Below are 25,885 nucleotides of genomic sequence, written 5' to 3'. Positions count from 1 at the left end.
ATAGGGATAGCAGGACATTTTTTCTTCGTCTTACCTTTCCTGGCTTGGATTCATATGGAGTTGTAGGATGCTATTCTAAACCATCACAGAAGCGAGTGTATAGCACAGGGGCTGCCCATTTGGCTCCTGGTGTTAAGTGGTTTGCAGCATAGCATTGGGTGCTTGCCATGTTTGGATTGCAGGCAAATCGAATTTAAACATTAAAATTCTAGATCCATATGGGGCCAACAGGCATCTTGGAGACTTCAGAGCCACAGAAACACTTTTCACCTGTTGGCTTCTGGTTTAAAAAAAGAAGAAGAAGTAACACTTAATGGAATAGTTCTCGAGTATTAGGAGAAGATACTGAATGTGAGAGGGAAGGATAATGCTTGACTATGACCATCATTTTTAATGTGGATTAAAAGATTTGGTATGTGAGGCTGGACTTTTGGCAACAGAAGGAAGTTTGGGGTTTGTTTTTGGTTTTGGGTCTTTTTTTTCCCCCTGACAGTAAATACCTGCAATTCTCAATGGCTGAATCATAATTTAGCAGGAGTAGTCTCTTTTCCGCTTATTTTCCTCCCTTCTTATCAGTTCAGGAATTCTGACCTGTGGTGCAGATTCCATGTGCCAGGAAATCGGGAGGAAGGCAATCAGATGCCTGCTTTATGCTGATAGATCAGAGACAAGATCCAGTGGAGAACTGGCTGAAGTTTAACATATCACTTCTTGGGAACCTGAGCCAATTATCTGGAATGGGTTTAATGATTAACGCTCAAGGTGAGAAATCAGGGAGCACAGATTAGCTTTGGATGTTGGCTTAACATGGTCTAGAAGAATTGCCAATTTAGCTTCCTTTGTTACAGAAGTTGAAGAATATGCAGGTGACTTGCATAGAACACTGTGTGTGTTGATTTGAGGTTGATAATATGCCAAGACTGAGTCACAGAAATTCACAATGGATTTAATTTCAGTACAGGTGAAAACTGACCTGAATTTTGAGTTGCTGCTGGATGGTTTTTTTTTCTACTTGAGTGCACCCAGTGATCCAAGGGAGATGATACCAAAACATGATTCACAAATATCTCCTGTCTGATGAATGGTATTGAATATTACGGTGAGGTATCTCATTCCCAGCTGTGTAAAATCAGTTCTTTTCACCTGGGTCTCTCAAAAACTGAACATCCAAGTTTTTTTACCTGGATGAGACGTGCATGTGCACACTCTGGATGTGGCACACTTCCCTGCTTTTGTTGTGTTCCCATCATCTCTGGTCTCTTTAATATTTTCACAAGGCCATCAGTGGATATAGTTGGCAAAATAAAGCACTTGGGCTTAAGTAAAACACTTGGCTCCCAGATGGAGAGTTTGAAAACCTTTTGCTGCCAGATTTAAACTTTCACCCCTGAGCTGTTGTTTTTTAAAACTTAGTGTTCCTTGCACCAGTAGATAAAGTTGTTGTCATTCCTGCATGATCATCTGTGCTGCCTCCTTGTTTCTCTAAACTGATAGTTTTACTTTTAAATGAAAAACAAAATGTATTTTCATTCCTCTCCTGCATTGCAGCTGCGTACAATTTTGTATGTAAAGGGGTATGAGGAGATCAGACTTTAAAGGAAGGGCAGCTTGTTTCCAGCACAGAAGGTATAAAAGCAAAGGGGAATGTTACATTCCAAGAGGTCTTTTCATTCTTAAATTGCTCTGCCTGTGATCACCAAGTAGGTATTTTGAATTCCTAAACCAGGAATCTAGATTGATCAAATTTAATAAAATGACATTGTGATTATTTTAAATTGCTTTTGGTTCTTCCTTGTGAAAGCAAAAGGTAGATTTCTACTTAATGTGTATTTTATTTTTCCAGGGTAATAAATTCTGCATGTGTACTAAGCTAAAACTGAAGTTCACTGACTTCATCCCGCTGTACCTTCCTGAGAGAAGTGTTGTAGTAGTGTTAGGAAGAGCAGATCCTGGAAGTTGGGAGTAGCAGCCATTCTGGAGGAGCTTCCTAAGAGAGATGTTCATTGTGGGGAATGTGGGGCATCATGGCAGACTTGCCAGTGGGTTAATCCAAAACACCTGGGCATTATTCCTAGGTTGGTAGTTCCCAAAGTTTTTCTGAATTTGAGGCCTTTTTGTTAGTTTTGTGATCCCAAATATCAATGCAAATACCAGTGGTGAAATTTGCTATATGTGCATTCTCATGCTTCACTGTTGTGTTTTTTATGGAATTTTCTGGCCAGGTGTTTCAGTTTGGGATAGAGCTTCATGGCAATTTGGCTTAAAACAAAAAAAGTTTAGCATTTTTCACAATGAGATGAAATTTGTTTCATTCCCTCTAGTCCTTTGAGGGAGAAAGTTTTGTGTGGACTTTGTTCTTTGGATATTGTGTAACTTCAGTCAGTGCTAAGGAATTGCTCACTTGGGAAGAGTTTCTGTCCATAAAACAGTCCTTTCAGTGGTTCCTCTGTTGTTCTTCACCTCAAGACAACCAGCATAAGAAAGTTTAAGTGTATTTCAAGGGAAAAAATCAAATTATACTAACCTGAAAGAATTAACTTCCAAAGTTTCCTAGTGGACTCTTTTCCTGAGCAGCTGTGTTCTGGCTCCATGAGAAACTCCTGCCCTTCCTCCATGCTGTGGCCAGGCCTGTGTGGCTGCCTTGTCACTGGTGCTTGAGGTAATTTGTCCAAAACCCCTTGCAGTCATTAAAAAGACATTGGAAGGGTTGGCATATGTACAACTGCATTGTTCCCATAAGTGTGCTGGAGAGAGGGTATTTCCTCAAGAGTCCTTAATCAGGCTCTGGACAATTACAGCTTTAACTCCGCCAGTGTTTCTGTTAAACTTTCTGCTCCTTTACACCAGAAATTCCTTCTGCTCTCAACAAGTGGTTTGTGCAAGGTGGTCTCTTGTTGGTTTAGATCTTGACATCTCTATTTCATTGCTCAGGCTCGTAAATCCAGGAAGAAAGGAAAAGTAAGGAATCCTCTGAGCACAGCTATGCCTACATGTTCTAATGGTAAATTGTAACTATTAGTGGTCACAGAGTCCTATTTATTCAATATTCTGCCAGCCCTGTTCTATTATTTGGGGGTCTGTTTGTGGGATGTTCTAAAAATATATGGAGAACAATATTTGGGTTTGTGTTTTAAGACCAGTACTTTGAATCTTCAACAATTTTTTTCTTGTAGAAAACTGTGCAGAACTGGTAATGCAATGAATGATGGAGTAAACACTGTGGAACTCTAATTCTCTGTAAGTTGTGATAAACCACCCCCCCAGTCACACAGTGTTTTATTACTGATCTCCACTACAGCTCAGAGTCTTGTCTTCTTTTGGGATATTCTGCTAAAGGAGTTTATTCAGTCCTCTAGTTAGCAGGGTGAAATATTCTGGTATTGGGACATAACAGAAGGTAATTAAAATCCTGAGTTTGTGACTTTACATGAAGTAACACAGTCCTTATCTTCTTACACAAACTGAGTGTGGTCCAAACAGGCAAAACAGAAGAATGGAGCACATCAGCAAGATAAAAAACTGTTTGAAGTAATTGGGGTTTATTGCATAATAGGAGAAGTAACAAACAATTGACATAATAGTTGAAAAAGTGATTTTAAAAAGGGGGAAGGAGTTAAAAACCAGCTTGCAAAGGACTAAAGGAGAGGGGGCAGCAGGTTGTGAGGGAGTAGAGGCTATGAAGGATGGAAGAGATGGGGTTAGAAAGGATCTTTACCAAGAAACGTCACCACAAGCACTGCCCCAGTAATGGGGCAGCACAGAGACTTCACTTGGCTTATTTAGCACTTCAGAGTAATTCAGTGCTGTTTCTTGCAGGCCACCTGATGTGGTAATGGTTTCCTGTGTTTAAAACAAGTTTCCACTGTAGTAAGACTATTCTACTAGTAGTAAGGCTATTCTAATAATGCTATTTATCTGGAAATAAAAGGAATTAAAAACCGAAATGTATTAAAGCTCTACACTTGGGGGATAAGGTTGATGTGTTTCTTAACTGTTGCTGGTGCAGATTGTGTTTTAGTAGGATTTGTTAGTGCCCACTGATTTTTAACTTTCCTGTGATTGTGGCTGTTTTTCATATCTATGTACTGGACATCAGTGTACTAGGATTATTTTGCATGTTTTCCATTGTATATGTTGGAGTAAAATTACCTTTCTCAGTTAGGTATTTATTTTGTTTCTTGGCTTTCTTTTGCTTAAGGTTGTGCAAGAAAAATGTTTTTAACATTGGTCAGTGTTGATTTGTTTGTTCTGAAAGGGTGTGTGAAATGAAAAATTGAGACAGAAGTAACCTGTGGAATAAACTGCCCCAGAAAATTTTCCCCATGAGAAATAGCTTTGAATTTGCAGTGCTGTCTTCTGTTTGAGCCTTCATTTGGATTTTAACTAAGTGCTTTCTGATTATTTTAATGGCTTTGAAGAGAAATTACTGAAGTCTTAGAAAAAGACAGTTCAAACTCATATGTCACATCTTACGGGGCTGGTTCTGCGTGCGTTGTAGTCAGTCACTGTCCAGATGCCTCTTGGTAACTCGGGTGTTTGAAAGGTAAATTGTGAATTACAGACAGCTTGAAGGCAGCTGATGCTTTGTTGTCCTGCGCAGTTTCCTTGCTGTGCCAGAAGCAACTAAATAACTCACTGAAACTGGAAAAATATCTGGGTTTTTATCTTTTTTTTTCCCCCCCCCCTTTCCAGATTCTAAAGTACAGATTTTTCTTCTTTTGTGGACTGCTTGGAAGAAAGAGTGCCTGACTTGGAAGCCTGCTTTAAAATGCCTTCTGGTTTATGAACTCACATCTTTTTTCCTCCTCCCCAACTTCCCTTCTGTTTTGCAGCCATAGACCTTTTGTATGGGGGTATATACTGCTTTATGTGTCAAGATTACATATACGACAAAGACATGGAACAAATTGCCAAAGAAGAACAACGAAAAGCTTGGAAATTACAAGGTTTGGTTTTCCTGCCTGAATTTCTTGTTTCTGTTTTTAATCATACCTGTCCCTCCCATTTGTTCAGTGGCAAAAAAAAAGTAAGGGGAAGAAAGAGCTCTTTAGAGAGAGTAGTGCAGGCCATGGGAGAGAGATGTTAGTTCTTGCTTTCCAGGAGTCAGACTGTGGGTTTAACATGTGCGCCACACCTAATTATAGCAAAAATATTTTATTTTTAATTGCAAAAAAGTTATAGAAATATCTAACATTAATCCTGCAAAACTTGCATAATATCAAAAGTCAGATCTGTTTTAGGTAGAGAATGTAACAGTCTGCTCCTTTAGGCTTATTTACGTGGTACAGGCAATAAATCTGTTCCCCTCACATGAAATGCCACCCTTGTGTGTGTTTTTTTTTTTCTTTTTTTTTTTTAATAGATCATGCCAGCTTACTTACACACCTGTGCTTTCATGGTACACGCACAGTATCTATGTAGAAATATTTACACACAAATATATGTACACACATTTGTTTTATTCAGTTTGCTTTCCCTAATTTTTTCTTTTTTAGCCTTCACCCCAACAGTGGTTTCTCACTACCAGTGTACAATGACAGGTAAGAGGCGTGGGCTGGCGACGCACCTCACTAACAAGCGTCCCTTTGCTGATTATCCTGCCATTTTAGACATGAATCACAGTTAAGAATGCCAGTTTTATCGTGCAAATCGTTTTCCTCTTGTTTGGATATGTTCCAATGATTGAATAATTGCAGCAGACTTGATTTCATATGCCCTTTCCTTGATAGAACTCTTCAAAACAAACCTTTTCTCTTTTTTTTTTTTGTTTTTGTTTTTTTTGTGGGGGGTTTTTTTGGGTTTTTTTTTTGTTTGGAAAGGAAGTATCATTTATTCTAAACTGGGTAGATTGTAAGCATCAGTTTTAAAAGCTTGTCATCTTCCATTTCCAGTGGCCTCTGGGGGGTATGTTTTCTTAAAGTGGGAAAGTCTGTATTTGAAGACAGATGACTTCTGTCTAGTAACGTCTCTTCCAGAATCCATGGCATCCTGTTTCAATGTGACAGCCATAGTCAGGGCTGATATGACTTCAAACCATTCTTAACCTCATTTCCAGTTTTAAAAATAGCAGCTAACATCGTATTAACGAGAGCTTTTCTGCTGTCTCAAAAGATAGCTGCCTTCACTTGGTTCTTACTACAGGTCCCGGTGTGCTTCCTGTTTATTCCCTGTTTGAGGGGAGTCAGAGGAAAGGAGGATAGTGAGTCCTAGAACAAGGAAATACACCTTAAAATGCTTTAGAACAAAGCACTGGTTTTCAAAGCGAGATAAAATGAGAATATGTTTTAAGAACCTTTCATTCAAGTTCTGCATCTTTTCTGGAAACTCCTTCAATCTGTGTTGTTCGGGGCACCAAATTAATCAGCTGCAACAACATACCACATCTTCATTATGCATAGAAGAGGAACCCTCCCCTAGTTCCTTACTTTTAAATATGCAGATTTAAAGAGTAATTTCATACTTATGTTGTCTTTATCAACTGGTACGTTTCTCCCTTGTGGACTGAGATACAGCCAGTTTGTCCTGCCGTGGACATCAGTCTGCTGTAGTTTATATTCCAGGGAATAACAGCTACAAGACTGTGGTCCAAGATGACCAGAGGAACAAAGTCGTGCAGAGAAGGTCGAAGAATCACACAGAGAAGCTGCCAGGCAGGATGCCTCTGTACTGATTAGCTGTACTGATTAATGAATGGCATATTAAATACATATATACAAATGCATGTTTGTATGAATATGCACATTGCATCTTCTGTCCCTGGAGAACTAATCTGTAGTGACCAGTGAAGATAGAAAATGGAGGAACAGACAACAACACTTTAAATTACTAGAGTCTGCAATGTAGACATTTTTTTTGTTTGAAGTAATGGCATAGGTTCTTTTTTATGTTTTTTTATTATGAAACCATGTGTTTCCTCACAAATTTATCTAAGGAATGAGAAAGGGAGGTACATGGGAGAAATAATGGAGAACTATGTCCGTTTTTTTCCTTCTTTCTCTATTGTTCCAATCCATGTGCTCCCTCCCTCTTGTTATCTGAGAGATCCCTTCCCAAACTGAACATCAAGATGAGCACAAACCCCAAACTCAGTGTCTTGGGTTTATATTGTTATCACAGAGTTAATTTACCTCAGATCTTGTTGCCCACTTGAAGAACTTCAGAAGTGAATCCAGTCTGCAGAAACTGTAATTGGCTTATAAACTGAAGAGTAAATGCAGTATATTTTCAAGTTTCTCTCCACAGTGCTTGAAGGGTGTTACTTTAATAGATGCTCACATAACAACATGATGCCTGGAGAAAAAAAACTTTAAGAAAACCCCCAAATATCATGAGATTCATTTCGTACTCTTGCAGTATTAACCTCCAGTGTGCTGAGTTCCCCAGTCCAGCTCTAGTTCAGGGTTGTCTGATGTAACTCTGAACAAGCTGCAACCTGGCCAGTTTTTTTTCCTTAGGTATTGAATAGTAATAACAAGGGAGGTGCGAATACACAGAGCCCTTCGTTCTATTTAATGTTTGAATTTTTGGGAGGGGAAAAATTGGAATTTGCTGAAGTTTAGCAAAGTAAACAATGACTGAAAAATGGTGACTTTTATAAACTAGAGCCTTCATTGCCTTTTCCTTCAGTCATCCCTATGTCCTGATGAAGTCTCTGAGAAGTGCCAATTTGAGTATTTCACCCAATAAAATAATTTCTTAGATGGAGATTTCACATGCTGACTTGAGTCTCTGGCTATTTTACAGCAGCATTTTAAAAAAGACTAATTTTCACTTCTCTAACACTACTTCCCTGTAATTGTAAATGGTGACCTGTGCATGGTTTGCAAATCTTTGTTTAAGGTAGTTTATATTGGAGTTTTTGGCATGCTTGTGAGTGTTATTAAACCTTTTATTAAACCTCTTTCCTTCTTTGTGTTTTGGTTGTTTTTTGTTGTTGTTTTCAGTTTTTAAACATCAAACCATTCCTAATAAATGGCTCTGCCTTTTCCAAATTTTCAAGAGTAATAAAACCCCAGCATTCCTGTTAAGTTATATAGCTGGAACAGAACATGTTTTAATTTCTGTGTCTGACTTAACTTGTGCTCCTTCTAATGAAAGGCTTCTGCAAGAACATTTTCTGTCTGGTTTGCTCTGTTTGTGGCATTAATTGCACATGATTTTTTGTTTCCTTTCATTCATTTTTTTATTGAACAATATTTGATTCACCCAGAATCCTTAAAAATAATCCAGTCTGTCATGTTTAACTTAGAGTTGCTCTTGTGACATGTTTTGGTCCCCATCTTCTACAGCATTTAAACTATATAATTATATATAGATATATATATATAAAAATATATATGAATAGTCCTGCTGATAAACGTGGAACTATTGCATGCCTAAAGTTAAGTGCACATGTGTTTCCAGGTATGAATTTTGTTGTATTTGACTTAAACGAGGATTTAAACATATCCAAGGGAGTATTTTTTGATTATTATCAGGGTTCACTGACTGACTGTGTTTGGCCATGTTTTAACTGCAGTGAACCCAAACACAGGAATTGACAGCTGCACAAAGCCACTGCTGGTACTAACACGGTGTTACCAATGAATTTATATAAATTCCTAAGGGAGCATTACAAATATCACCAGGGTTGCTGGAGACATCCAATCCAAACCTGTTGGAAGCCAGTGTTCCATCCTCTGTGAGGTGTCCGTATGTGCGTCTCCAAAGGGTCTGTGCGGACGTACAGTGTGTCCAAAGCATTGCAGCTGTGTTATCTCATCAGTCTCAGTCATTCCCTGCCTTTTCTGTTTTCCCTGGTGTGTAGCTTGATGTTGAACCTTGGATAAAGGAAAGGGATTCTGTTATTGTTCCTTAAGCTCCTTGCGTAATCTGTTGTTGAATCAAATAAAGTGAGAGATGGGTGTATTTGTGTAAATAAGAATTCTCTAGTCCTTGAGAATCCAGAAATGAGACCTTCTGTTACTAGAACCTGGAGGGTCAGTAGTAACTATGAATTGAACATTTTTGGGAGGGTAGCTTCTGACAAGCATAGCTATTTCTGAAAATGAAGATCAAAGAGCTATTAAAATTTAATGTATATTATGCAGAATGTGTAAGCCTCCAGCTATATTTTTTTACTATCCTTTTCATATGTATGATTTATAATTTATTTTCTGTAGCACAGCGCTGCTTCTGCTCCATGCATTCTATGAAAAATAACTCTTAATTGACTTTAATCCTCAGTTTTAGAATAGATTGCTTGCCATCGTATAATTCTTTATTTTTAATACCGAGATGCCTTTGTGACTCACAGTAATTGACCTTGCACAGCAATTTCTGTGCTACATAGGAAGCTGCAGCAGTACTGAGCTGGTCAGCACGTGAGTCTTCACTGTTGTGTTTTTCTGGTGTCAGGTTTACACTGAACACAGGTCTGTGCTGATTTCAAATCTAGTCTCCATATTACTGACCTGACTCATTTCTACTGCACTTTCCTTTGAGCAAAAGAAATCTACTGGAAATGCAATGTTGGTGTTCAAAGAGAATAATGACAGATTTTAGCTCATGAGAAAGGGTAGTTCAATATTTGGAGAGTTTTGTCTGGTTGGTGGAGGGAGGGTGGTGTTTAAACCTACTACTAATTTCATTTTTAGATGACTTTAAATATGTCAGCAAAGTGAATCTCAAAAATTAAAACTTGTCTAATCCTGTATTAATGGTGTAAGGAGGGGCCATTCTATGTAATGGCATATCCTAAGACATGTAGTAACTGTTTAGTGTATTGAATTACTAAATTCTGCTGTTCTCTAAAGATTATCTGTCCATTAAGTTGGGTCCATTTAAATTTATTTAATAACTTGTCAAAGTTCATCAGTGCTGGTTCTGTCATTTAACCTCCTCTGAGCACAAAGAAATGTACTTTTGAGTAAAAGCAAGTTTATTCTTGTGCTGGATTTTCTTTTTTAGTTGAAAGGAGGATTATAAGCCAATAATGGAAAGTTTATTGGCCTAGCTGTTCTTTATAAGTAAAGAAGTACCTTTCTTTTCTTATGTTAGTTGTTCTTTGTTGGAAAATTTGTTGATACCTTTTTGAACCATATTTTTTGAGGAGGGGTAAAAAGCAATTGGTGTCTTGTAGTTGTGCATAAGTTGAATCTAACCTAATGGACAGCACATTGAAAGTTTTGACTTGAGCAGAATTTTAAATCCTTTTACTAAAGAACTTCCTGAAACTTTCTTTTCATCTGCTTAGGCATTGGAGAGAAGTATTCAACATGGGAGCCGACCAAGAGAGAGTTAGAATTGCTACGACACAACCCCAAGCGGAGAAAAATAACCACAAACTGCACCATAGGTGAGTTCCAGAAATCCTTTCTGGAGCCAAATTGTCGCTGCCTTGTATATTCAAAATTCTGTGTTGTTTTTCCACTGGTAATTGTAGTAGATTTCTGTAAGCTTTGGGATAACAAAATCAGTTTATTTTACACTACCTTTTTCTCACTGTGGAAGGATATCTGCTCTGTCGCTTCAGGTACTGGTGATGATTCAGCTGTGTAACTGCTACAAAACACCATCCTTTTTTTGACAATATGTTTGTAGTGAGAAATCACTGATACTGTCTCAACTCAGCCTTCATCAGAGATCCCATGAAGGGAAATCCTGTAGTTGGTGCATCCTTAACCAAAGCAGTCTATTGGTAAATCTGGTTTAGCAGAAGCAGCACAGTGATGTCTTCCTGCTTCATGTTTTACACTCTAAATGGGACCTCTTCAATTTCATATGAGCTCTGAAAAGCGATTTTCTTTCTCCAGTGGTGTCAAATAGCAGGTTTGAAATGCATCTCAAAGGTTTAATGCTTAAGAGTTCAGTGGTCTGGAGCAAAGAGTTCTCTGAAATGTGCGTAACTGCTTCTGGCTGGCCAGTATTTGGGTAAAGGTGATAAAAATCAACAGTTCTTCCAATTTTTTTCCTGCTGTTTTTAGGTTGGGGTAGTAGGGGGTTAAAATTAGCTCCCTGACAAGCTCTAATTAAGATTATCAGGCATTTTCCTATGCTGTTAAATGCACAGTAACATTTTAATGGTGAAGGTTGGAAATAATGGTAAATGGTACAAGGTTGTTAATGGTACAGGGTTGGAGGTGTAGCCATAGAGGTTGCAAGTAGGAAACTGTTTGAATTTTTTTCCACAGTTTTAAAGCTATGTAATGTTTCATGAAACATATCATGCTTTCAGCACGCTTGCATTTGTGAACATACTTTCTAAAGCTTTCTAATGTAATGTTTCTAATACAGTAAGTAATTTAATCCAAAGTATGTGTATATTTATTTGGAAAAAATGGACTGAGAAGCACTGAGTAAGTTGAAAATGTATATAAAATGGTAATTCTAAAGAAAGGACCAATGTATTTGCAGTAGTGGGACAGGGAAGACAGTTGGAAAAACATCTGGACTTTGGAAACTTCAAGCAGCCTAGGAAAAATTAGCTAAGCAAAGATTGCTTGCATCATGTTCACATTGGGATTTGTGTTCTGAGAAACTCCAGTATATTTTGTAAAGAATGTTACAAATTACTAAAGATAATAGAAATGGGAGGAAGATGTTTGATAGAATTTTGAAGGTTACCGTGACCTTTGTGAAGAATTGAAGCACATTTCTGTGTTTCTCTTTTCAATCAGAACGAATGCTCTGCTTGCTCTTGGAGGATTTTAAATCTTTCAGGCTGTTTAAAAAGGCCGTGTCTGGTTGCGTGAAATCTCATCCGCGGCTGCCTGGGCGGGGGAGCTCCGGCAACATGGGGACAAGGGAATAACTGATCTCTTCACTTCTGCAGGCCTGCTTTTAAGAGTTTCTCCTACTGAGCCCTGGAGCTGCCTATGTGCTGAGATTTAGAAAGGAAAGAAAAAAAGTCAAAGCACCCAGGAGACATAATGCAGTTTTGGGCTGCAGTTAAAAGCAGAAGACTTGCTTTCTTTCACAAAAATGCATTGGGGGTTTAGCTCAAGGAAGAAAAGACCTGCCATTGTCCTTGAGCCTTTTCTCTCCACCTAACCTGCTGCTAAATATAAATCTGCTTCAGAGTCTTTTTGCCTTCCCTTCCCTCACTTTGACATGTCTGTTTGCAGTTTCAGATCAGTGAAGAGCCTGTTTGCAGACTGAAATGCTGCAGTAGCTGGACATTTTGGTTTCTCTCTTTTTCTAATACTCAATTCTTTTGAGATCAGGTTTTTATCAATCCCACAGCAGATATTAGAGAATCCAGTTTGTCTTCTGAGGTAGGTAAATGGCTCAGAGAATAGGCATGATGTCCAGTTTTATTGGTTCTGGGAATGAAAATGATGCTGATAACCATCTCTGATAGGCACTGCACATCTGTTGAGCACTTCTGTTTACACAAGAGTCTGTTAAAACATAACCAGCTGCCTTTTGTGTATAAAATGCTCTTTTCAAAGCTGTTTTAAGAGGAAGGCCAGGGGCATGTTTGTGGCTTTCTATCCTACCCCCCGAGATCAATGGATGTCACTTGGGAGTGAAGTGTTTTGCTGCTCTGCCATGACCTGGAGTGATTGTTGTGCCTACACCTGTTTCAGCATTTGTGTAAGATAAATGTGTCAGTGTTACAACTAAAATCTGTGGGACAACACTCTGAAACCTGGGCAGGTGTGGCCTTGAAAGGATGTATGTAACTTGTATATGAAGGATTTTGAGCCCTAACAATAAAATACATTAAACTTGATGTTCTTCATATCTAAAGCACACTTAGGTGGTTCAGTATGTTTGTTGCAGTTGCCTGTCACATCTGTATTGCTTGCATGACGCTCATTTAGGTGAATGTTTACTCTATGGCTGAACATTCTGGGTACATGAAGGGAATTTTTTTATCCCAGATTTGTTGCAATCTCATGGTGCTTCTCAAAACAGCTGGATGTGTCTGCTGCTTTTTGAGCTGTTTGAACTTTCGTACAGCTGCAGGATCCTTTGTCTTTGATCAGCACCATGAATTAAAACTGAAGAATACTCAGACATGAGATGAATATCATATAATGGAGACTTGAACTGGTAGTTCACTAGAGGAAATAATGTGAAAAACTCAGCTTTTGGTCTTTCTACTTGAGTGACAATTTGAAACCCATTGAAGAAAGAACTTCTTGTTCGCATCCTCAAAAAATGAGGAAAAAAACTTAACAGAAATCCATAAATTTTGCTTGGTTCTCTTTAAAATGCTGTGTGTTTCCATCTCATAGATACTTTTTCCAGCTAGTAAGAAGATAGTGCAGGTAACTTGACTTGAATCTCTATTTTGCCATTGAGCAAATTGCGCTTGAAATGAGAACTCACACTGGGCGCTGCTGCAGGCTGTGGAAACTGTGCTGATTCCTGCCTTTTGGGATGTACAGGGTTGTTCCCAATGTTGCACATAAGCACCTTCAGAGTGAGTTGGAACACACTGTTAACCAAGTGGAAATGTTGAGTTGTCTTACAGGCAAAAAGCCATGATGAGAAATCCTTGTAGTGTGGATTTTATGTGGGACATTGCATGTTCTGGTGGCCTAACTTGACATTTTGATGGAGCTTCTGTATTTCAGGAGATTCAGGAGGAATGTCACATCCACTCAGACCATAAACGTGCTCTGTGGAAGCAGTGTCAGCTCAAGACATTCTCAGACCTTGTTCCACCTCAGACACTTGCATGCTGATTTTTTTCATTGTGTTGCCACAGCTTTATGCAGGTGAACCAGATCATTCTGAAGGGATGGTGTATTGTGGGGAATGTAGAAATATCCCAGGTTTTTTTATGTTTCTCTCAGCAGCAGGACTGAGTATTGTCCTGGACTATTCAATTTGTAGAGTATTTCTATTCATAGAACTGCTCGTCTTGATTTTGGGTTGCAACTGATGTTTCAAGCATCCCATAAACACAAAAATTTTTACATGGAAAAATTAGATAATACTTAACAGCTATTAATTAGATTCTAAAATTGTAAAAGAAAAAGATCTAAAGTTTTCAGTCTCCTCCTGTCTGTAAAGTGGCCTCCCTCTGCAAGGGAGGGAAGGGACAAAGCTCCATGCTCAGAAGCAAATTATTTGTTAGGGGGTTGAGCTAGAAGTGATACAAGTGATCTTTTGGGAACTGTTTTCCGAGCTCATCTTGCTCTGCTGTCATTAATACCCCCAGCAGATCTGTTCTCCTGAGTATATGAAATATTAGCTTGGGATCAGCTGCTCTCTGATTAGCATATGAAGTGACTTTGTGGCTAAAGATGGGTGTATTAACAATAGGAAGAATTAGACTCCCAATGCACATGGGTAATTAGCAGGAGCCACCCGGGATTCCCATTTCCAGTGTTGCAAAAAGGCAGAGGGGAGACAAACTTTTCCAGGAGACTGAGCAAATCCTCTTCACCTCTTCCCTCTGATGGGATGGAGAGGTGGGAAAACCAAAACTGCCTTGGGAGCAGGTGGGTTTTGCAGCTGCAGTGCTGAGCAACCTGATGGGCCAAAGAGCAGCATGAGAGGAATAAATATTGCAGCAGAACTCCTCTGTGAAGGTGGCAGGGGAAGAGGAACAGTGACCTGGAAAATATTTCTTGTTCTCTAGATAAGCTACCAGGAGCATTTTTGCCTCTCTAACTTGGAAGTGTTGAAGGCTACATTAAAACTTGGATGTTTTCTGTGAATGTACCAGCATTCAGGTGCACTTTTTCTCATTGGATGGTACTTAAGGTAGCTCGAGTGGAAAAGTGGGATGAAAAATATGGTTTGGTGCAGCACCACATCTTTAGCTGTGGCTTTAAATTTAAATTACTGATTTGTAAGCAGTAATACTTCGGTATTTGAAATCATGACTGCACAAAGTGCACCCTGAATAGAAATCTCTGATTCTTAAATTCTTGTAGATTGCTGTGTGATGAAGGAAAGGAAAACCACCTTTAACACTATGTAGGTGAATGTTTCCTCTGTGACTATTTTTTTATCTAACTTCATTTTTTAAATGGTTATCTGGATGGAAAATTGTTTCTTAAAAGGTTGGATTGGTAAAATCAAAAAATTACACCTTCATGTCAATAGGGAGAGCCTTCTGTTCCTGTTTTACTTTGTCATAAGCTTAGCATGTCTGACCATTGGACCCAGTTGTGTAATACATTTCTTAGGTCTAAAATTGATAAAGCTGATCCTAAAAATAAATTTTAAAAGCCCTTTCCTCACAAAGCTCCCCGGGAATTCTAAGAAAAATTAGAGGGACGTGAATATTTTAAGAATTTTAAACATAAGCAGTGATTTACTCTCTGAGGTTTCTAGAGCTGTACTTTCAGAAAGTCTTGTTAGACTTCCTAAACGTAGCTCTTCTTCAATATAAAATAAAAGCTTTCCTCTGCAAAAGGTTTTTAGAGGAGAAATTCCACATTGGATGCTTCAGTTGCCTTTTTGTGTATTGACTGTCTGGGAATTTGTCACCTGGTTTTCCAAAGCTGGTGCCAGAAAGCAATTTGCATCACTGCAGTAATGTCACTGTGTGTGGTTTATCTGCCCAGCAGTTGATTGAGTTATCTGTGATTTAATTGTTCCTGGGTAAGATTAGGAACATCAGAGTTATCAGTGAAGTCCATGCAGTATTTTCCTGCTTGGAGTGAGCAAACTTTTGTTGTAGAAACTTTTGTTAGACAAAAATCAGCCAGCGTGTGAAGAGTTGACTGATGAACAGCACTTCCTCAGAATGCCTGTTTGACACCAGGCCAGCTCCAATGAAGAATGAGGGGGGTTCTGATCTTGTTACCTCAATATTTGTTTGAATTTTAGACCCTCTTTTAGGAAGAACTGGAGCTGATATTACTCAGTGTATGAGTTCATGTTTTCATTTCACGTCATGGTTTTGCAGGGGCATGTTCTTTAATGATCACCAAGAATCAAACTCTAAAATGCATTTCTGGTCAGTTCATTAACTTGGCAGGAAACAGTTGCTTTTTGTTGGTGGTGTTTGTTTTGCAAAGGCAACATTCTTCTGTGTTACTGCACACACAAAGGTTCTGACACGTGAACAAAGCTGGTGAGAGGAGGGGATGGCACAAGAATGGGTTGTGGGGCTGGAAGTAAAGAGGAGCATCCTTCCCCTCACAGCCAGCCTCGCTGCATCCGAGCTGGAACTGCGTTTGTCTCCAGCAAAGCCAGCAAAAATTTCCTACTTTTGGATTGTCACCTCAGTAAGGCTTGAAATCAGAGTAAACCAGGATGTCAGTTTTAAACTTTTCAGGCTTTTAGGATCAAGGTGACAAATTCTTTTAGAAGCTGGCGTCATTGATAATATGGCCTGTATTGTTGCATATTTAGCTCAATGTTTTTAAAACAAATACTACGTAATTATGTCAATCCCTTCTTCTAAGAATCTAAAATCAGTTATTTTGTATTTATCAACGTGCTACATTTTAAAAATCACTAAGGCTGAAATCTAGATGACCTTTTTGGCTTATGCCATTTACTGTTTCTGCTGAAGTATTTATGGATAACTTCAAAGTTTATGGCTCTTCCTTTAACAGCCTTTATACACAGTCCCCCTTCCCAAGAGGAGAAAAAACTCTTTGGAAGTAACTAATATGAAATGTTTGCGTGTCTTTTGCTTGATTATTGAAGAATAGTTGAAACTTGCAGGGCATGTATTGCAGCTTGTAAAGATTAGTGAAAGAAGGATTCTGACTTCTTTGACAAAGAACTTTCTCCCCCAAGGGTTTAGTCCTGCTGTCAAGTCAAATGCCCAAACAAGTTGAAGTATAAACCAGTTAACAGCTTTTCTGCAGGGAGTATCAGGAAATAGTAGTGGGATAGCTTGGAAAATAATGTATTCAAGGAAATCATGGCTACTTCTGGCCCTGGTTAGGCCTTGTGGTATTTTTGGGTTGATCTTGCAGTACCATATGGGTTGTTGAAGAAACCACCAGACTAACTTCTGTAGATCAGGAGTATTCTTAGCAGCTCTTACAAATATGATACTTGGAGGTGGTGGGGTTGTTCTTTTTCAATATCTGTGTACAGAATAAATCCTTTGCTTTGATTTCTGTAAAAAAAAAAATGCCAAAACAATTTTTGAGAAGTTCCCTTGAAACTTGAGGGTAGGTTGGCATTGAGAAACTGCTTTTGCAGTGATACATTAAATGTGTTCTGGAGGAGATTCTTGGGTTCAGGGTCTGCTGAAGGTTTAATTTGCATGGCTTTATGTGGAAGAAGTTCAGTTTTAAACAATGCAAGCTGAGTAGAACCTTTTGGTATTGAGGAGTACTGGATTTTCATACAATTTTAGGATTCTTTAAAAAAAGATATATAAACGGTTTTGACTGGTTTGGCTTTTTTCACTTCCCTGTAAAGTTTGTTTTGCATGTTTTGTTAGTGGGGAAATAAGAGCAAAGAGAGACACCAATGTATCACGTGTGTGTAGCTGCAATAGTTTAAAATACTGCAGGTGAAGAAATGTTGACACAAGCATCAAAGCTTGTGAAGCCGGAATTCTGATCTCCAGGGAACTTTACCTCAGCTAAAGCTCCTGCAGACTATACACAGTTAGAACTACTTGTATGTGAAATCAGCAGATTGCAGCTGGGGTTGAATTTTTCTGTTACCCTGTCTTGGAAAATTGCCATTCCTATTACTCACATAGAAAATACTTCAGTTTTGTAACTCAAGGTGGCTCTTGGGGATTGGAAGCAAAGGAAGATAACCTGTGTGTGCTTGCACAGTGGGAAATTCCTTAGAAGACAAGGTTCTTGATCCAGGGCTTGGATCATGTTCCAAACTTCTAACTCAAACCTGATTCTCCTGCTCTGGGCTTTTTAGAAGTGGTTGTTACTGATCCAGACACATTATTTTTAGTTTACAGACAGTGTTTCAATTTGATTTTCCTAAACTGTGTTCTGCACTTCTTCAGGTGAAACTTTACCACTTAAATCCAGTTGGATAAAAGCACCAAAAAAAGCCTTTTTTCCCCTTCATAGATGCTGATCTCAAGTGTAAAATGTTTGCTGACTCAATTATTTGTCTTACCTCTCTCTCTAATGGTAATTTTTTTCCTGTGCTGTGTTTTCTTCACTAAGTTATATAATAACTTCAGTATGCAGTCAGAACAGCAGCCTTTCAATGAAAAATACAGTCAGTGTCAGTGACTTTGTCACCTGTTTGAACGGGTTATTATGGGAATCTGGATTTTCTTACCAAGGAAAAACTGACAGCAATACTTAGCCAAAATCTGATTCTGGCTCTCTAAGCAAGATACCTTATTTAGATAAGGTGGTTTTTGTTTGGTTGTTTCAAACTAAATAAAATGTATCAGGGCAGTTCTTTAAAGTTGTGTTTAAATGGCGTTTAACTGACTTGTAAAAAATAATCACAGCAGTGGGTACTTCCAGGAAAGCAGATGTGCTAAAAATGCTCTGTTCCTGCATCTGTCACAACAAACTGCAGCCCTTGCCCTCCTTTAGCAGCAAACCCTGAGGCTGACAGGTCTGTCACCTGCTTTCCTGACCACACTCTTTTTGTCAGTGATCCTCCAGAACCCAAAGCCCTTCTTGAACTGAGAGTGTATTTTCATTGTACAGTGGTGCAGCCAATGCACAGTTCCTTTCATAAGCTCTAAATCAAGAGCCAGATAAGGAAGTTGAGAATTAGCCCATGTAGCTGCAGTGGTTATAGACAGGTGCCTGTTGCCTTGTCATGGGCAGAGATGTGTCCTTAGCATGAGAAGGTTCATTTTCTTATCTTTAATGAATCACAGAATGGTTTGGGTTGGAAGGGACCTTAAAGCTCATCCAGTTCCACCCCCTGCCATGGGCAGGGACACCTTCCACTATCCCAGGTTCCTCCAAGCCTCGTCCAGTCTGGCCTTGGACACTTCCAGAGATGGGACATCCACAAATTTCTCTGGCCAGCCATCTGAAAGAAACCTTGATTTACCACTGTATTTTCACCTGATTAACTTAGTGTCACCACAGCAAGCGTGGAGTTTTCAACAAGGCCAAATCATCCCCATCTCAGTTTTGTTCTTTTGTGGATTGCTTTTGGATTATATTTACTCTGACCTTCCATTCTGCTCTTTCGTGTCTGCTTCCAGAGTTGGCTTCATGTGGCCAGAAGGTAGATACAGTATATACTGAAAGCAGGAATATGCATAAACAGCATGTGGCATGGTTTGTGTGTTGTGGATTGTTGGACGAGCTCTGTGCCAGTTCATCAACAATAATTTGTGCATATTAATATATTTGGATGCATTTAATTTCATTGGCACTTAGCCTGCTCCTTAAGTTAATAATTTGTGAAATCTGTTTGGAGGAAGGGTAAAAACTTGTAGGCAGCATATGGTGTGATATTGGGGGGAAAGGACGGCTGCGGGTGTGAATTTTATTTTGTCAGTTTGGTGGGAGTACCTCTTGTTCTTTACGGGTGCCATCTGCACAGGGCTCTTGCTGCAAGGCTTGTGCTCTGTGCAGAGCACGCAAGAGCTCGCTGAGCTTTTAACTTTGGCTGCTTTGGGGGAGGGCAAAGAGAATATTTTATTCTGTGCCACCTTTTGAAGTGTTTTATTTTGTGTAAAGGCTTTCTTTTGCCAGAGGAAAACACCTTGAAGGGTATACAGCTTAACTGGCTGTTAAAGGGTGGCGTCATAAAGCTCTGGATCGATCATTCAGGCGTTCTCACAAACATAATTCCTGTTCTTTGCCTGCCACTGTTATTTTTTTTGATGTTGGGTGTCTTCTGTGTATTCTCCCTGACCTTCCAGCAATTATGAGAATAATCATTATTTTCATGATCTGGTTCTTAGGACTTCAGCGTCTTGAACTTTACTTAATAAGGCCTGTGAGACAGGGCAGCTCCTGGTTGCTTTGAGAGCTTCTCCATGGCTTTATTCAACTTCTTTAAATTTGTTCAGCTCTGTATATCTGCATGTACAAGGAGCACCACAGTTGAGAGGGCTCTGGCTTCACTAGTAAACTAAGGCATTTTGTGCAGTGCATATACTTAAATGTGACATTTCATGTTGTTTTTTCTGCTTTTCAGGAATAGGTGCCTTTTTGTTTCTGAGGCTCTTGTTGTGACATGCTTCCACATCTCTAGGGGAAGGTGTCCCTGCCCATGGCAGGGGGTTGGAATTAAGAGATCTCTAAGCTCCCTTTGAACCCAAACCATTCCAGGATTCTGTGATTCTTTCTCCTCCAGCCAGTTGATCTTCATCTGTTACAGGGATCAGATAATGCTTTGATATTTAATAATAGATTTGAGTATGTGGTTACTTCCAGTGACATACATGAAAGATGCTTTCTTCTCTTGTGTGCTCCACATTGTGTATACATTCCCCAATGTTCATTCACTGCTCAGAGATCCTGATGGAGATTGAATCAGGTTGAAGCACAACTGACAAAATTTGTTCAGTGGGTCTTGGTATGCCAGGATAGGAATTCAGAAAATTCAAGTTCTGCTGCAGAACTTAATGTCTTTTTCAGCCTTCCTCATTTCAGCTGAGAGAATCAAACAGAGAAATGGTTGCTGTGGATGATTACATGCTGTGTAGGTTTCTGGGTTTGAGAAGATGCTGCATTGGTTTCTTCCTGACACCTGAGAGAGAAGAACAATTTTGTGATGCAGATGGTCAATAAAAATGCTGAAATACAAAATTACAGATATAAAAACGGACATTTTCCATTATCTGGAAGAAAAAAAAGGCCTTAATTTGCAGGGTGCTCCTGGGTCCTCATCTTGTGAGATGACTTACTAAAAGGCTCCAAACTATTCTTTCACAGTGCAGAGATCCTTTACTTCAACTCCCCTTTTCCTCTCCCCCACATTTATTTTAAACTTAAGCTTGCTGTGGGAGACAGTAGATTTGTATAGATTGGGAAAACCAATGATAACCCAGTATCCTGCACAAGTTGTCTCCTCCCTCATTTTAGGAGCTTTTGTAAAGCTATTGCTGTTTGCAGCATTGTATTTATTCTAATTCAGAAGCTCTAGCACTAGGGGGGCTTATCTGTAGGTTTTATTGTATGTTATATCTTCCATATTAACATTGTTGCAGTTCTTAAACTCTGACTTACTTTGTTTACAAAGATGAGACCAGAACACTTCAGAATACAAGAGCATCAGGGAATATTGCAGGATCTCATAGTTGAAGAGATTGAAGTACAATTCAGAGAAACATTTGTCAGGAATAATACAGGTACTGTTAATTCTGCATTGAGGTAGAGGGATAGATCAGGTGACCTCTCAAGATCTTCTACAGCTGTTTCCTGTGATTTTAGTGGAAGATTAAACGCACTTTTCAGTGGCTTGGTCAAAACCCCTCACTTTATTTTGTTTTGAAAACATGTTTCTTAATTTAAATTCAGAGGGAAGAGAGATTTGCAGTCCCTTGTCTTGCTTGAAACCGCTTCTCTATTTACACAGGCCATATGAAAAATTAACCTTAAGGGGTTTGTTTGTTGGTATTGCCATGTATTTTAGGAATGCTGACTCATTTTACCAGGCTGAGGGTGTGCACACAGGAGCCAATAGCCACCAAATCAGAAGGAGGAGAACTTAAAGGACATCAAGTGCTCCTGCTCTGTCTGTGTGCTTGGTCTTAATCTGGGCATGCAGCCACTGCAAAGTAGTGACAGGCTGTAACCTCACAGCCCACACTATCCAAGGAGATCACTTGCCTTGTGTGAAGTGCTCTAAGCCTGGAAAAACAGGAATAAAAATATTCCTAACTGAGCAGTCCCCCTCGAGAGAATCAGGAACACGGTGCTTGCACACTGCTGAACACACACAACACCCACAGGGAAATGAAATCACAGGGAGTGTGCCCTAAGGCAGAGAATGGGAGCTCCTCTGGGCAGTGGAAAGGCTCCTGTTTTGGCATCATCAGTTTGGGAATTGGCTCAAAGATGTACATGTTGGAAGTAGAGTATAGAGAGTATTTTGTGTGTCTGGCACGCTGTGCACACTCAGGAGTCGTTTCTGGCTCGGAGGTTTCATCTGTGCAATGATAATATAAAATGATACACTTTCTGTGTTGGATCATACTCTTGGTAGCTTGTTTGATGTGTTTGCTCCAAGGATGTCACTTGCCCTTAGGTTCTTCCAACAATATGTGTCCAAGTAGGATGTGTGGAAAGGCCAAGCTGTTGCTCTGGGGAAGGATCTGTAGTAAAGCCATCTTTGGTAGTCATTGCTTGAAGATGTCATTTTCCTCCTAAATCTGGCAAAGGGCAACCTTTCTTGAATCTCATCTCCATTTGTTGCTAGTTATTTCTATGTCATTGCTAGAAATTCTTTGTTTAAATAAGCCACAAACACATATCTCCTATGCTGAACCCCGGGTCCAGTGTTGTGTCAATGTTATGCAGTTGATTTTATTTGAAGGTGCAGCACGATACAGGGACTCCTTTGAGCTCCTCCAGAATTGATGTAAAAACTTCTTGATAGCTGCAAACATAAATTTTTCTTGACACACAGTAGCATGTATGACACAAAGGTACTGAACCGAAATACCAGACCCAGGCGATCTCTTTGCATTATCCTGTGACTCTTTTTGCATTACTAAATGGAGAGAATGATGCATTGAGCCACAAATGCAAAAGCTCATGCACAGGATACCTATGTAGTCTAAAAATAACACTGAGGAGAGTTAGCAGCCCTCATTCCAGCAGCAGCTGTTACCTGTTCTCCATCCTTCCCTGAGTGGCAGCAGGGCAGGTAATTTTGGTTTCCAGAGCTGTGAGGCTGAACAGGGATCCAGGAATGAGGGCTGTGCCTGTTCACTGCCCAGCCTGTGGCTTTTAGACACCTGCCTGCACTGGGAGCTTGTTACAGGAGAGGGGGTGGCTGGTTTAGGGAGGCACTGCTAATTCCTATATCCCTCTGTTGTTCTGGCACTGTCCGTGTGTCCTGGCCTGCTGTGAGCTGGGTGAAGCTGCTCAGAGGGTCAGAGACTCACTGCTGCAGGGGGTGAGTTTATCCCTCAGGGTGACACCACTTTTGCAGTTGATGTCAGGTGGGCTGAGCTGTCATGTGGAAATGCCCTCACCTTCCCTCTCCTGCCAGAGCTGGTCTGTGTGGTTTGTACCAGGCTGTAATATCAGTCTGAATGGCTGAGCAGTATCAGGATGAAAAATAGGAAAGGGCATCAAACACCTCTCCTGAGTCAAGGTGCAGTGGGCTGACAGAGCTGCCTTTGGAACCACTCCAACAACTCGGAGTCCCAAGCTCCCTCATTGCAGTGTTTTCTAACTGAGACAATTATTTTTAATATCTAATTAAATTTTACTTCTTGTGAGCTCAGTCTTTTTTTTATTATAGCTTTGGTAGGTCACAAGAGTTAATTACAGTCCTCATTGTAGTGGCCTGTAACATACTTGAAAACTGCCAGCCTGGCTGTTCCTCCACCAACACTATCTGGTTTTAATTAATTAACTCAACCAGTGGATTCTTCAGTTGTTTCTCCAGTCTCAGATATTAATTCCATACAAATTTTTACTCATGTTCTTGACTTCGCATAATTTCTGTTTAAAATGGGTGCTCAATTCCAGACATCATCCAGCTGAGGTTTACCTGTCACCAGAGCAGAATGACCTCCAGGCCTTCTCATATTCCTGTTAAGTTTCAAAATGCTGTTTGTAGAACTACAGCTCGGGATTAAGTTGTTGAGTCTGAGTTACTGTAGACATTGCTCCTTGTTTTGTGTTTGTCCAGTTAATTTTTCCTTGTTTTCTACTTCACAATTGTTTTTATTGAATTTAATTGATTTCAGATAGTTTCTCCCCTTTAACAAGTTGCTCTTGAGTTATTGTTTTGTCTTCTAATTACATTTGCACTGTCCTGATATGGGTTGTCCCTTCTCTAAGTGTGTATTATGTGATGTCACTGAAGCTATTGAATAAAAATAGTGAATGCAATCAATTCCCTGTTAACTAAGAGGGGTGGGGGCAAACTAAATGCTGGAAAAACATTACTGGTGTCTCAGTAAGTGCTGTTGTTTCTGTTGTGGTGTGGATGAATTAGATCCTCTTCATAGATGTGCTAGAAAATATGTTAATCTCTGCTGCTGAACTGCTGCAAATATCACTGTGCATCTGTCCTGGCAATGTAATGTAGGTGGGTTGTTGCCATTTGGAAACTTTTCCTGGGTTTATGGATATTTTAATGGAGAAAAAGAATAAAAACATTGACTTCTGAATGGCAATTGTAACACAACATAAAGAATAAATCTGGAAAGTCTCCTAGGAATGCTGAGGTCACTCCAGAACTGCCCAGTTGCACACAAATATGCCAGAAATTACCCAAAAAAAGACTCAAAGTTGCCCTGTGAGCCTGAATAAAGTACTTGAACATGCTTTTAAGTGATGGATTTGAGTCAAAACACATAAGGTGAGATATTTCTTGCAGGCAGCTAAACTGGGAAATACGAACTGATGTGTTGTTTTGTTTATTTTGAACCACTTAAAATCTACAAGGTGGGAAATTAACTCTCTCTTAGAGAAGCGAAACTACCCTTGGTCAGGAAAGAGCACCTTAGAAAAGTAAGGACACGCCAGAACACCTTGTTGAGGTGCCAGCGTGCAGTCAGTGCATGGGATACATTCCCCTTTTGGTTTTGGGTTGTCAGTTGCTCAGGTAGAGGGTGAATTGTGTCTGGATCACTCCTTTAAATGCACTGACTAAGCCGGTTTTGCCTCGGGGTAGAGCTGTGTTAGCAGTGAAACAGGTCAGTAATGAGGATGAATTCTACCAACTCTGTACAGCAGTGACACACCAAAACTGAGAACTTTGGGGCTTGATGATTCAGCCTTATAAATAGTCCTTGTCTTCTGGTGCTGCTGATACATCCAAGGAGGAATAATGACTATATTGTTTCTTTCCACAGTTAATGATTTTGCAATACATGTGCCACTCATGGCATATTCTTCTTCCCTCCAGTGTAGCAGCTTCTGTAGTTGGACCCCCAGGTTCTCAACTGGAAACAAACTCATGGACAGTTTCCTTTTGTACACATAAGCAAATTTTTTGCTATTGAGCAATCTGTTGCTTCAATAGCAGTGGAAAAAATGCAGTGATCCAGAATCCTTTTGCTGGAAATGGAAAAGTTAAAGATGGGGTTTCATTTAAAATTCAAATATTTATTTTTCCTATGTTGACTTTGTTTTTTTTTTTCATTCCAGAAGGCCTTTTCTGATTTATTTGCCTTTCTGCTGTGTAGGGGTGGCTAAACTTGTAGGTTTTGGTGCAGTGCACAATGCACTGTGTCTAAAATAGTCCTATAATTTATTTTCTCTCTGTCTACAGGAATTGTTCTTCATAGTCTTATCCTGACTGGTTCTGTATTACCAGGGCTTTTAGATGAAGGGTCTGATTTTTATTTGATTTAGTGACAAATGAAAATACTTATAGTTAAAACAGGAAATTTGTATAACAATATTATCTAAATACTATGTCCTCTGTCATTCTCTCAGCCTCACAAAACTCCAGGATTCAACATGGCTTATGAATCTTGATGTGCACACACATATGTATGATATTCAATAGGTATTTTTATATAATGGAGTGATATAGTGAAACATTAATGTATAGAATATAATATATATAGAAAAATTGAAAAAATTTATCACAGATCTCTTCCTATAAATTAAGATGTATTGCTCTAGAACTCCCTTCCAACTTGTGATTTTAAAGGCTTAGCTTAAAAGCTGGGTAGAACAGAAGAGTGAGTGAAGCTCTCCAGGTTGTGCTTGTTGGTGATGGAATAGCTCAGGGGGTGGGAGATGGGTGGGTGGTGCTGGTGATACAGCTCAGGGAAGGTGGTTTGTTTCCAAAGGATTTACAGTGATTCAAACTGAGCAGCGACTGACCTGGCAGCCCTGAATAGCTGGAGAAGAGGAGTCGAGTCAGAAAAATA

The 25,885-nt window shown here is 39.5% G+C and overlaps 1 protein-coding gene across 2 annotated transcripts in view; it reads left to right on the top strand.

Moving 5' to 3' along the window:
* The window catches only part of USP22 (ubiquitin specific peptidase 22), a 63,468-nt gene that overhangs the window by 6,670 nt on the left and 30,913 nt on the right, over positions 1-25,885 (top strand). The window contains exons 2-4 of one of the 2 annotated variants that reach the window (XM_008633442.2): positions 4,833-4,946; positions 5,496-5,540; positions 10,235-10,336. In XM_008633442.2, the coding sequence (XP_008631664.1) occupies positions 4,833-4,946; positions 5,496-5,540; positions 10,235-10,336 (261 nt within the window). The remainder of the gene's footprint in view (positions 1-4,832; positions 4,947-5,495; positions 5,541-10,234; positions 10,337-25,885) is intronic. The other variant, XM_008633443.2, reaches the window with a different exon arrangement.

This window comes from Corvus brachyrhynchos, unplaced genomic scaffold (genome assembly GCF_000691975.1).
Source record: "Corvus brachyrhynchos isolate BGI_N302 unplaced genomic scaffold, ASM69197v1 scaffold5, whole genome shotgun sequence".
Taxonomy (NCBI): domain Eukaryota; kingdom Metazoa; phylum Chordata; class Aves; order Passeriformes; family Corvidae; genus Corvus; species Corvus brachyrhynchos.
Note: the sequence above shows the minus strand (reverse complement) of the source record. Positions and strands in the feature narration are given on the sequence as shown.